General features: G+C 32.2%; 1 protein-coding gene across 1 annotated transcript; it reads right to left on the bottom strand.

Annotated features, from left to right (window-relative positions):
* Positions 1-1,168: 1,168 nt before the first annotated feature.
* Positions 1,169-13,352, bottom strand: LOC147067857 (cytochrome P450 4C1-like). Its single transcript, XM_085952490.1, has 10 exons — positions 13,181-13,352; positions 11,964-12,053; positions 11,601-11,711; positions 7,533-7,718; positions 6,692-6,888; positions 5,183-5,264; positions 4,902-5,106; positions 3,858-4,009; positions 2,228-2,410; positions 1,169-1,341 (listed from the first exon to the last, which is right to left on the bottom strand). The coding sequence occupies exons 1-10, from the start codon at positions 13,350-13,352 to the stop codon at positions 1,169-1,171; spliced, it is 1,551 nt and encodes a 516-aa protein (XP_085808616.1).
* Positions 13,353-14,407: the final 1,055 nt, after the last annotated feature.

The raw sequence follows: 14,407 nt of genomic DNA, 5'->3' as shown, positions 1-14,407 counted from the left end.
TACCTATATTATTTTAATCTCCTCGTAAAAACTATTGAATAATCCCATTACAAATCTATTTTAAATATGTACACATGATTATTTTAAAAGTTTGTTTTTTTTTTAAAGTTTTTTTAAAGCCTAATTACACCAGCAGACCCAACCAGATTTAACAATCGTCCAGGGCTCGAAATGGACCGGAGCGCACCGGAGCGCCGTTCCTGTTCGTGAAATCGGTAAAATTATCGCTCCGTCTCGTGGAAAAAATAATTTGACCGTCTGAGCTAGATAGGCCATATAATAGAAAATCTAACACACTTATTTGTATGAAATACACATACAATTTGATAACTATGTCTTCTAACTATGATATCTATGTATTGTTCTTCAGAAAACTGTCGAGCGCTCCGGTTCGTAAACTTTTCCATTTCGAGCGCTGCAATCGTCGTGAGCAATAGTCGACTTAATATATCAATTACAGGAAACGATTCAGCTACCGACTCAATCGTGTTGACGCTTGATTTGATTGGTTAATAATATACGCCCAATTGCTAGAGTGTTAACAATTATAAGTAATGCAAAATATGAATTTTAGGCAAGTCACGACTTGCTGATTGTATTTACTAGGATATTATTATTGTCTGTTAAAGTGATGAATAACGTCAGGTAGCTTTCATTATGTAAACGTCAAATTTATGTTGTTGTGTCGTACTTTCCCGGTAATCTTCGGGTGAATCGTGCCGAAAAATAGAAATTGTTCCAATTCGTTCAGGGAACGACTCAATAGATTTTCTTACGATCAGGGGCTATCGTGGCAGACGGTCGGGCGGAGAATCTGCCAATGTAATTTGAGCTTTAGGACGTTGATTTTTATTTCTATAATATAGCATTAGCGTTTCTCGTCGACTCTGTCTTCTATAGTTCCTACTAGGGAAGAGTGCGCAGACAAGCAAGGAAAACGCGAAGGCCAGAATATGTTGTAATGGGCGGGGCCGTTATGCATAGTTACAACTGTCAGAAATATCGATTAATTGTTTTTTCTTTAATCATATACATTTTGTCACCATTATTTAGCTTATTGTTATTATTTATTATTACATTTTGAATATGTAGTCAGTGCTGATGACAATACTAGAGAGCGCTTTTAAATGTTTAAATTTTAAATACCTAATTTAAAAAAACAGCCGATCTAGCTATGAAGCCGTACTCTTGGTTCCACTGTTATTTGGTAGCCATGTACCGGTTTTATCAGGACTTCTGATTTAATATCCATTACTCTATGATCAACATCACAGTTAACTTTTAGCGATCTTAAAATAGTGCTTAGAATACTTTTCATTGACATCATTGCGTACTGTCTCCCTGAAACAAAAAAAAAACATTAGGACTTTAGCTGTACCTATATAGGTATCACGTACCTTCTTCGAAACACCATTGATTTAATTATACAACTATTTAGTGACCAATGTTAGCAGAATATAGTGACGATTTTCTTAGACCTTGATGACGCAATCAATTCGTGAAAAGGTTTAAAAAGGGACATTGAAACAGTTCAAACCAGTCTTAGATACGATTATTAAATTATACAGAAATCTTAAATACTATTTTAATATGATCAGTCAGTGTATCGGGTCTATATGTCACTATGAATAGATCAACGACATAAACACGAATTTACAATATTGAAATATAGCTAGAGTTCAGTTTTCAACCATATTAATATGTATTCATAATAATATGATTACGAAAACATGCATTTTGTATGAGTAGACACGGGAGTCTATGTGCAGGGTCGTTTAATGCGCCAGTTAGATGGTAGCGACTTGCCTACGCGGTATAGTTTGTGCAAAAAATAGGAACACTTTGTAATGGCTTTTTGGTTTGCACGAGCTACAGTTTTCCCGTCCATACACACGGGCTTCCTGATACAAACCGGTACATAGTTTTTTATTCTTCAAATGCTGTATCAAGCCAATGGCTACAACTAATAGAAATTAAAAATGGTAAATAATTTTAAAAGGTAATTACTTGTATTATATATACCTATCTCATTAGGTGGCTATTCAATAACTACAAGAAAAATCTACGATAATAAAATTTTGTAATATATAGGTAGGTAGGTATATAACGTGACTATAATTTCTATATATTTTATATAATATATTATAATGTTTTAACTTTAAGTACGAGTATTAACCACTGTTCAAGAAATGACTTGTAAAATTATATTTTCATCTTATATTTTTACCTATGCAATTTCTGCTCCCGGCACTAAACGGAATGTAGGCATACGGATGTCGCTTCGCACAATTTTCAGGCAAGAAATTGTCAGGATCAAACTCCTCAGCATTTTCTCCCCATATTTTCGGATTTCTGTGAATTCCATATACACCAATCACGCATCCACTTCCAGCTGGTAATGTGTATTTTTCTAAAACACGAGAATTAAAAATTATGAATCTTTCTTCTAAAAAATAAAGAAAATATCGAGAGGTTTTAGCTTATACATAAATATGTACTATAATAAGCAGTGATTTCCAATCCTTTTTACGTCAAGGTACACTTTTCCATAAAAATTCATGATACTAAAGAATATGCACTTATATAGGTACCTTGTGAATTTTATTTGTACAAATAACTATACCAAAAAGTTTGGACTATAGTTAGCATAAAACGTTTAATGTGTGGTTGAATCGGTAGCCCTATATTCTGAAGGGCTCCAAGGCCAAGATCATTGGCGAGCCCCCTACATATCGCTAAGGTTAAAGGCAGTGTGACGCTCTATAGTAGCATTTTCAAAAAAAATGTTTTTCTTAATACATTTACTTGAATAAAATTATGCAGATAGCGAATATCGACACACGATTATCATTTTTTTTTTTAAATATATTTTTAAATGTTTATATTGTTGAAGGAACAGTGCTTTTTTACTATTAGAGCAAATTTGTGATGTGCGTTTATCTCACTTATCTGGTCGAACCGCCACGCTCCCCTTCTGAGTCCGGACCCCTAGGCTAAAGCCCTGTCAGCCTCCCTTTGTGTGGGATATTATAATTCTATACATTACTATGTTGAAAAATTGTGACTCATGTTTATAATATTTCGATTATAATTTACGGATGAAATAATAATATGTATGTACTCACTGTTATTGCATTTTTTAGACCGATCAATCAAGATAATTATATGCATCTATTACTGCAGTTACAGGATAGCCAGTGTTGCCAAATAAGGTTTATAGAATTACAAATCTCAAAAACAGTGAATTTTGGTATAAAAAAGTTTCATAATAATTAACCGATCAAAAACTGTTTTTTCACGTCATAATACGTTTCAGGCGACCTTTTTACTTTACCTACGTACATATTTGTTAAAAATTTTACGAAAATGTTACTTTTTATCTGAATCCTGCGGCACACTTCTCCCAATCATTCGCCACACCGCTTGGGAATCACTTGATTACGAACGATCACTATATTATTATAGTTTCGTAAATCAAAAAAAGGATGTACGGATGACGAAATTTTGAAAGAAGGTTTCAGTGAAAATTTTGTAGAATCTTTCATGCCAATTTTAACATTTTAGTGGGCATATGGCATTCTAAAAAATCTCTAATTAAACCTTGTGGAATTAGTTTTGTTCTTTCCTTAAAAGAATTATTTATATCTTTTCCGAGATGACCCCTATGTCTACTACCGAAAGGTTATTTCCTGACATACAGTGAGTATCTGGACTAACTTCGTTAATTATCAGGCTATACTGTCATCGTCATCCAATAATATTATACTATGTCATATGTCACAAACCTTCCAACGTTTTCAGTTGTATTAGATTAAATAAATAGTAAATTCTATAATAATTGTGTTAATGGTAGGTACCTAGTTTAACTTCTTTCACGATTTGTCTAACGACAATTGGTGCTACAGGGAAGAGGCGGAGAGTTTCTTTTATGACTCTTTCCGTATACTGCATCCTTGATAGATCTTCCTTTGCAACTACTCGATCAGAATCACCATAAATGTCATACAGTCTGAAATTAATATATAAAAAAATATGTGTCATTTGATATTAACTTCATACATAACCTTCCAAATTAATTATATGATTAGCTAAGAGTTTTGATTATATCCAGAGGACTTTATTTTTTTAAACTTTAAACTATTTTTTATTGAATGAATAATCACAAATCTTATAAATGTTGCATTCGTTATATTTAGCTCTGTACCAAAGACATTGCACGGTGCCTAATCTCTTTGCTCTGCACAAATATTTTTTAATGATGTATGTTTTACATCTTCAACTTCATTCTTCTTATCAACTTTTTATATAACGCCACTAGATGGTGATTCATAAGCTTTTTAATGTGATTTAATTGATAGTCAAATAAACATTAATATTCTGTACGTTAGCGCATTGAAAAAGTCGACTAGTTATTTTGACATTTGGTTACAATGTACATAATTATGAAATATTATATTCTGTTGTTTGGGATTATTAATGCAAAATATTTTTTATTTCAGCTTACCCCTGACAAATACACATAATAGTACCTATTGATAACTTAGTAATAATAAAATTATTGGCTTAAGTAGGTACCTAATCCTATTTTAGCTTATTTTTATATACGTATTAATTACGCCCCATATATATTTAGCACAGGGGTCCAAATGAACCGTAGCGCCGTTCCGGTTCATGAAATCCCCAAAATTATCGCTCAGTCTCGTGGAAAAAATATTTTGACCGTTTGAACCAGATATGACAAATTATAAAAAATCGAACACACTTATGTATATAAAATATACACATACTTAGATAACTATTTTAATATTTTTGGAAATTATCAAGCGCTCCGGTTCGTAAAATTTTCCATTTCGAGCGCTGGCTTAGCAATATTTTCTCAAAGATAGTCTGTGATTACTTACTCTTCGATGACCTTGTCTTGAATGTGTTGATGAGAGCCCAGCATTAGTAGAGTGAAACAGATAACATTGGCAGTGGTGTCATTCCCTGCAATCGTCATGGTGTCGACTTCTTCTTGCATTTCTTTGTCTGTCCAGTGGCCACCTCCTTCTGACAGTTCGATTATCAAATCCAAGAACGCCCTTCTCTTTTTTATCGGAAATTCCTCTGCAAAAAGTCATGATTGTACATAATTATGAAGATTTTCTTACGTTACGCGGTTAATAAATAAATTAGCACAAACCAGTATCATCATCGTTTGAAACTGCTTTTGATTTGGCGTTGTTTTGTTTTTCATAGAATTGCTGTTTTTTCTCTTGAATAACCTGTAAAATAAAATATAATTAATATTATGGGGATATACGGTTTCATTATTGAGATGCTAATGCATGTTATGTGATATTTTTTGAAGTATGATTTTATTTACAACTTCACTGAGCAACCAGTGGTATGCAGGGATTGCAATCTTAGATATAATTCCAAATAGGTACCGGTATTACGAGAGTATTATTTCATCAGTCCTGAGATTACATAAAAATAAATGAAATTTTGAGCATTTTTTAAATTATCGAGTATTTTATTAAATACAACTTACAAAGTTATATTTCATACATTTACAGTATTTCCGCAATAATTTATAGGATGTATTATTTTCGGGAATATTTGGAATTTCTCTTCTAATAACGAGTTGTAAGTTATTTAAAATTTTCTGTTTACCGAATTGGAAATTTTCCCTCCAGGATCAAATTAGAAATCATTTTTTACCTTTTCTGAGTCACCAAGATAATCCGAATATACGTAAAAAAAATCAAAAAAAAATATAAATATTATTTAATATCACTACGAGGAACGTTAATAATTATCTCAGTATAAAATATTTGTTTTATTTTTTTAACATAATCCCCTGATAGTTAAATGTACTTTTTATACTACTCTTGTAACTATGTTAACCGGTTTGAAAAAATCAATTGTTTTAAAAACCCACCACCACTTAGACTTCCTTATTGCTCGAAAATCGCTGTCCTTGAATATTCTTTTTCAAAACTCAGAACAGGAAATAATTTGAAAAAGACAAAACATTATTCAGCTACTGAAAGCCAAATCTTTGGATTGCAGCTTGCGTCTTTGTATATTTGTACATATATTTACCAGTGCGTTGACGTAAATGATGTGAGCTTTCCTCGGCTTTGATAAGACTCCCAAAAATGGTCATTATATTAGCGTAATTCTCTTGTATTATTGATGGCTTGTGTGATATGAACTTCATGAGGAAAAGTTCTACCCTATCCCAGATAGTTATATAAAAGATATTTGACATAACCTTACAAACAGATTTTTCAGCCTTGAATATATTAGGTGTGTGAGAAGTCTTTTGGTTCGATTGAATATGCGCCATTTTGACTGTGGATGTTTATAATAATACACTCATGTCCAATTTTCAGTGATTACTTTCTGAGTATAAATATAATAATGAACTAACACCCTACCTATCTTGATTCATGGTTTTTTTCGATTACGTACCCCCGTGAAAGTTTATGGTATTTCTCTGATATTTTAGTACATTTTTAATAAAAACCCGTCAGCATTCTATTAATTACATAGATATTTAGTTGACAAAACGTATTTGAAAAATGAGATTCAAATATTTTTAATCCTGGGATTATGGGATCAATAAATCCAGGGGATTCCAGGATTGTAATTCCTAGCGGTAATGTAGATTTTAATTACAAATATAAACAACCGTTTATCGTACTTTTTCGGTGAATTCCTGAAGAGTTTTAACGTGTCTTCGCTCTTGCCAGGCGTAAGGAGTCAATTGGAAAATCCAATCTGGCTGTAGCCAAATTTGGAACATTCTTTTGTATATTATTTGAAGAATACCTTTACCAGCTTGTATATATGGCGAATTCATATTTTCCTGAGCATTTACTTGTACTCCCATCGCAGTTTCTGAAAAAAATACATAATTAGCATTATACAAAACGATGTAATTAATACCAATACTGCAGGACTCATTATAAAGAGATCTACTCTCCACATAATTAAAATTAAACCAAATAACATTGTTATTTTTAATTTAAGCAATGGATGAATAATTATATCTGTTAAAACTTAAAATGAAAAAAAAACCTAATGTCGGTTTTATGATATTAAGATTTGGAAATTAAAACAATAAATAATTACTGAGTGAAAAACCCACCCAAGGATGTACGAAAAATATCTAAATTCTTGTTGATTATTAGGAACCTTATGCTAGTAGGTATTTATAATTTTGGAATGTGCCTCGTGTAAAATAACTACCTACAGTCCCCCCTCTGTAATGTTACCATCACCATTTTTTACCACTACACTTAACGAACCACCACATGACACACTTTACGCGTATAATTTAATTATTAATCAACGTAATTCGAATGACAGCAACGCTATTTCCATTTGTTTTGTTCATGTGTCATTGAATTCAGAATATTGTTTTTAAAATTTAGAACTACACAAAATAACCGTGCGAATTTCAGGTTAATTTTTTTGAAATATGTAAAATAATAATAATAAAAGATTATACGACGAGGTATATGTTATGTATTATTAGTTACCGCATATAATGTCAAGAGTGCAAGGACTCAAGTAATCAAAAGCATTGAATTTTGGTTTGCCAATTTCTTTGGACATCTTCTGTACTACAATTGCACTCTGTTCGACAAATATTTCGAAAAATCCATCCAATATCTTTTGGTTGAATGTTGGATTCAGCATTTTGCGGTGGCGTTTCCAGATCGGCACTGAAAATAAGTCAAAAGAAATTTTTATTTTATTATATTTAGCATTTTAATTTAAATACATTAGGTACATATTACGAAAAATCACAACTCCGACGTGTGTGCGAAGCCTGCCGAGTCCTACGTTTTTTTCCTGATAGGTATGTTTCTACGATTCTACACCGCGCGGCTTAAGGTGAAGCCTTTACTAAGCCCTTTTTAAAGAGGCACCTAGCGGAAAAATACGAAGCTTGCAATTTGAGACATTTTTTTTGATAATTTACAATTTCAAATGTATTGATTAATAAATATTGTTATGTTTAAAACAAAACATAACCAATTTTACTCCTAGGGCAACACCATTCCTTATCGATGGTCGACTTTGACGAGCGTTCGGCCTAAATAACTTAGAGGCCGCTGTTTAATTTCCGGCGCCAAGAACGGATGTCTCGTGGTATGACACACAGTGTTGCCAACCGTACTATAATTATAGTATTTGTACAATAATTTTGGTCCGCGTACTATTTACGATATAAAACAGGTATAGTACGCCCAAAATACTATAATTATGAATATCGGAAAAAATATGTAAAAAGTACTAAAATTTCAATATTTTCGTTCGATAATTTGGTGCAATGTACTATAATTTCGCAATATAAGAAGATTTGGAGAACTTGGGGAAAAAACGTAAAAAAATCCTTGACTTGACTTTGGTTGAAAATGAAATTTCTTGAATAATTCATCGGTAAGCATTTTTTGTAGGAAGACGTACCAAAATAAAAAGGGGTCTCGGAGTTTCTCAAATTCTCCGTTATATTTTTCCTGAGAAACAAAAAACCTATACATTTTTAACAAATGACAACGCGTATTATATTTTTTCCCCAAATACTATAATTTTGGAGGCTCTGTACTATAAATCCACGTTGAAAAGATGGCAACACTGATGACACAGGACTCAGGGATTTTTGAATTTGTCTGCGTCCGATACAGTTGTGCTTCAGTGAGGTCTCCCGATAGAATCATGGAGTGACCTAACTGGCGTCCGACGGCTACGCCATGCCGAGAAGCCTCTGTTTTCGTTCCACTATTGGTATTTTAACTTATTATTTGATCTACTAATCTAGATTATTTCTCTTTAATTTAGCCGCGTGTATTAGTAAAATCTAGTTTAGTCATTTTATCTTAGTTCCGAGCTAGCCTATTATCTATTCTTATATGTATTGTAAATTCCTTTTTGTCATAATATAGCTTACTGTCAAAGTAGCAACCGTTCTTTCATTTTTCTACTGTTTCTACAATATGCACTTGTTTGACTTATCTTTCGTAAGACCGTGTGGTGCCCTAATTAAATATGTTATTCTTAGCCATGGATTCGACGAGCCTTCAGCCGTGAGAATCCTAATTTAATCTACAATTTCAGGATGCGGCTGAGAAAGATCAGGTAACCCCACGACCAGTAATCGTTTTCATAGTCCCATGTCTCTACCGAGTTAATTGTGTTTCGTTTTGTGATTGTGATTCCATATCACAATCACAAAATTATACATAACAATATGTATCTGAAAACATTTAAAAGATTTTTTTAATTTTAAGTCAAAGATAAACCTACAATTTAAGAAAAATGTTATAAAATTTGGATTTCGTTTACGTCCCCATCTGATTATCTCTATATACGAGTATATAAAAATCTCGTGTCACGATGTTTGTGGTCGCACTCCTCCGAAATGGCTCAACCGATTTTCATGATTTTTTTTATGTATATTTGTTAGGTATGAGAATAGGTCAACAAGTATATTTCATACCGCTAGGTGATTAGGGTATCTCTATCCAGAAAAAAAATCTTTTATTTTTTTGAATTATTTTTTTGTATTTTTTTTATTATTTGGCATCAAAAAATACTTATAACCCCAAATTTTCACCCTCCTACCCCCACCCTCCCATTTTTTAATCGCGATTTTATTATTTTTGTATGAACAAATTTAACCGTCGTTCGTATTTCAAACAGAACGAAATTAATTATGTTGTTGAATGCAGATGGCGCTACGTCCGAGAAGAATTCAAGAGAAACGTCGCGTCATTTTGACATTCCATTCGGCATATCACAACGCAGTGCGTGCAAAATTTTGTACGATTTATTTTAATTTATCTATTTTTGTGTGCGTGTATTACAGTGCACAATGCCAGCAAGACGCAAGGGGGGCGATTTGGGCCGTCGAACGAATAAGACAACAAACATGCGAAATAGTAGAGCAGAAAGAACAGACGAACAAATCCAACAAGATAACAATCACAAGACGCACGAGCTGAACGAAATCAACAATGACAATTGGAATGGAGCCAAGCGCGCCGGTTCGTAGTTAATACACGCGGAGAAAATGACTGACAACGCCAACAAGTACATCGAGCATTTACATCCGCTTCGTTCCTTCGTCTCGCATTCGAGTACGAGCCAGATATTGAACATTCCGCTCATCCGAAAGTGCTGATTGGTGCTATGGACAAAAAATGTCCCCATTGTCATGCGCTCAAATTCAAACATAGTCAGCCGGGTTGTGTTGTGCGTCAGGAAAAGTGCAACTACCAGAAATTGAGATACCACCAGAACCATTGAACGGCGTGCTTATCGGCACGGTTCCAGATTCAAACCTGTTCCTGAAGTCCATTCGCACATTCAATTCATGCTTCCAAATGACTTCGTTCGGACGGAATGGGACGATTTGGCACCGCGAACTGGCCTCCGCCGATTGGCCTCCGGTAATTGGCCGCCGGTACAATCGGACGTCGGCCCAATTGGACGCCGACGCAATTCGACGCCGTCCCAATTGGCCTCCGGGAGGATTGGACGCCGCACAGTTGAATTAAATGCGCAAAGGAATAGATGTACGTTACGATTTGTTGGAGTAAATAAGCAAGTCAGTTTAATATGCTTCTGTCTTCTCAGTATTGTACCTTATACATTTCGCGCTTGACACATTTTTAATATAGATTGAGAATAATTATTATGCCTTATGATGTTTATCAAAAGAAAATAATTCTTGCCTCGCTTAAACTTAAATATGTGCATAATCAATTAATTTATAGTCTATACAAGGGTACTTATTTATATTTACAACAAATATTAAAAATAATGTTAGATGTTAGAATGAAAATATCATTATATTTCAGCGTTTTATCGACTTAATATTATAATAAAGCTTAAACATGTATATTATTATGCATAAATGCGTATTTTAAGATAGTATGAAATTACAAACAAAAGATTAGGTAAGTTATCTGCTAAGTATAAATGTTTCAGTAGTTTGATTGAAAAAAGTTTCATAATAAAAGAAAGCAATGAAAAGGATTTCTAGTTTTACACATTTATATTTTTATAAAAATCTATGTTTTTTTAAATAAATACAAAAAAAAATTAAAACGATGAATTAATCAAAAATCTATACGGTAAAAAATTGAAAACTGGATAAACTAAATTTTAACAATAAATATGACCATACAATATAATGTAATAATAACGCAACTCGTGACATAAATATGTAACAAATTCACATATTTTTTACAGTTGTAATTGTATATTTTAATTAATACAGTTGAAATTGTAAATTATCAAAAAAATGTCTCAAATTCCAAGCTTCGTATTTTTCCGCTAGGTGCCTCTGCTGGTATAAGGATCCCCTTAATATGATCTTATTAGGATCGAATATGGTCGGAAAAAATGTTTCTAAGATTATCCGAGTTTTGTTTTTTATATAAATTAAATATTTTATTACCTGATTAGAAATTTAGTCCAGTCAACATTTGATCAACTGTCATATATTTATACATATTTAACAATCGTCAACTGCCACACGAACTGTAAACGAATATGTACAGAAAATAATTATAATACATGAAAAATAAATATCTTACAGTCTCCGGAGACAAGTCCGTCTCCAATCCACGGCTTGAAGAATCGGTATACACTGTCCTTATGTAATTCCGTATTCAGAACTTTTTCCACGTCTGCTGGTTGCGTCAAGACTATAAATATTTTTTTAATATAGGTAAGTATAATATTATATTTTAAGTTAATTCAGTTCAATCTTTCTTTCAAAGATGCGTATGCCGCGTAGAAATAAAATAAATAATTAAAAATATATAAAACTAAAGAGTTAGTTTGAATATATTTAGATATATATATATATATATAAAATAAGATAAAATAAAATATACTTATCAGACATAAAAGTGAGCTAAAATTATTTTTCCATAACAAAAATATGTTTAATTTACCTGTGTAGAGAAGAGGTCCAAGCCATAACTTTACAACTCCTTCTCGACGCATACTCAATGCGATAATTCTTTTAAGATTATTGGTAATATCTAAAAATAGAAATAGATAATCTGACATTATTACTTAAATTAATAAAGATTATTAATAAAGACTTTTCTCTAGTTTGTCGAAAATATAAAAAAAACACTGCTAAACATGCGACCAGAGTTCGGGTACTTTTGCCACGTTTTCCATGTACCCTTTAAATTAATGGGACATTTTACATTGCCATAGGTTCGCCATCGCTGTATCAGTGCTTTTTTAGGATACTAGCACTAATATTATCTTGATCTCGATCTCTCGCTTAGATGTATTTTTTTTTACTAATATTTTTGTATTTGATTTATTACGCAAACTTATGTATTGAATACCTATTGAATAAATAATGCTACATTTTTAAACCTTGTGTATTACAGTTTATTTAATAGAGAAAAGTTTATTTAAAAATAATTACAAGATAAAAAGAACTTTTTACATACAAAGTTTTTAAATTTTCTGTTGAATCATATAAACTTGACTTGACTAGCTTAAACGATCAAAAAAATTGTACTTGATAGAAATAAAACTGAAATACCATTTTGACATGTCATATTGATTTCCATAGTAATGCACGTATATATTAATAATTTAGTTGCTAGGATCCCAGACCCCTAGCAACTAATAATGGTGTCGAAATAACTTTTCATACAAAACAGAATTAACTGAAAATGAATTCAATTCTACTTAAAGATGGCTAAAAGTATTTTTAAAATGCATTGGCATCGTGTTCTGATATATAAATGTCTAGCTAGTCGGGAATTTAGTTAAAAATCGATTGCAAGATTTGTACCGGACAAATAAGAATACGAGCTAAGAAAAACGTTGTAAAATAGACTTATTACACATCGTTGTTGTATATTCTGGTTTTGCTTTTCAACATTATCATACCAATTTTCCAAGCAAACAAAACGACAAATTGTTGAAATTTCTGTGACATTAATCGAAAATATCAACTTCACGGGACAGCAATTTTTATTGTAGTACCTAAATCGAGAAAAACGAAACCTAAGTTAAATTATACTTGACGTTCTATTTTACTTATATGGGGTTTTACAATTTGACTAAAAATTATTTACATATTAATTTGTGATTTTTTTAAATATAAATTAGCGCGAAAATTTAAAAAAAAACTTGTTACCGAAAGTGTTCCCGTAAAACTGAATTGCATTTCCGATCACTGGCAATTCGGGTGCTCCAGGTATGAGGGCCGCCAATTCATATAATCGCTTTCTGGACCTGTAGAACGTGATGTATCCCAATATTATCGTCAATACTGTCGCCCAGACGAAAAATGTATCACCACCAACCATTTTTGTTGACTATCACTGCTTTCGACTTAAATATAACGATATTAAAAAAACATAAAATTTTGACGTTCTAAATAAATATCAAATAATATCGAAAATCACTGATTGGAACGATCCCAAATAAAATCTGTTATCTGTAGGGTTAAATTGCCGCGCTCGGGAAAGCGATTCGCGGAAAATCCGAAGATAACTACAACCTGGCGGTGCTTCGCCGGGATCGTTTGACTGCCAACTGATTGAAAATCGAGCGTTAATATCCATGATTGGATTATATATATTATTTATTCTAGTATGCTTAACAACTAATTACAGATAATTGCGAAAATTATATGTTAGTAATTAAAGTGTTTTCATTATTAATTCAACACACGTTTTTATAGATGCATAATAATAATGTAGGAACTATTTTAATTTTGTGGTAAGATGGGATAAAATTATAAATATTTCTCCGTATTGCTTAACATAAATATTATAATATTATAATAGTGCGGATATCAAACACATTCAGTGGATGTATAATTTTCTTTGCATTCTTTGACCATTGGATAACAAACCAATACGTCCATAAAAACTGAACGAATAAGAATTATTATAACGTTTTTCTTAGCTAGTATTCTTATTTGTCCGGTGGTTCTTTGTCCGATACAAATCTTGCAATCGATTTTTAACTAACTTCCCGACTAGCTAGACATTTTAAACTTTTAGAATACATCAGAACGCGATGCCAATGCATTTTTTAAATACTTTTAGCCATCATTTTCAGTTAATTCTGTTTTGTATGAAAATTTATTTCGACACTATTATTGGTTGCTAGGGGTCTATGGTCCTAGCAACTAAATTAATAATACATACGTGCGTTACTATGGAAATCAATATGACATGTCAAAATGACATTTCAGTATTATTTCTATCAAATACAATTTTCTTTGATCGTTTAAGCTAGTCAAGTCAATTTCATATGATTTATACTTTGGACGCTGAAGACGCACATGCTCGTAATTACCAGGCGGCCGATCGATATAATTAACGTGCATTTTAAATGTGATAATTAAAAACTC

Source organism: Rhyacophila brunnea, unplaced genomic scaffold (assembly GCF_057557595.1).
Source record: "Rhyacophila brunnea isolate RB1 unplaced genomic scaffold, BYU_Rbru_1.0 scaffold_3, whole genome shotgun sequence".
Taxonomy (NCBI): Eukaryota; Metazoa; Arthropoda; class Insecta; order Trichoptera; family Rhyacophilidae; genus Rhyacophila; species Rhyacophila brunnea.
This window is presented reverse-complemented; position numbering and strand designations above follow the sequence as displayed.

Bases quoted from the DNA above. Each gene is read 5' to 3' on its own strand.
- LOC147067857 (XM_085952490.1), bottom strand. From the start codon at position 13,352: ATGGTTGGTGGTGATACATTTTTCGTCTGGGCGACAGTATTGACGATA. The intron at 12,054-13,180 runs GTAACAAGTTTT...TTCTATTTTTAG, and splicing joins GTTTTACGGGAACACTTTCG to ATATTACCAATAATCTTAAA. The intron at 11,712-11,963 runs GTAAATTAAACA...AAATATTTATAG, and splicing joins TGGACCTCTTCTCTACACAG to TCTTGACGCAACCAGCAGAC.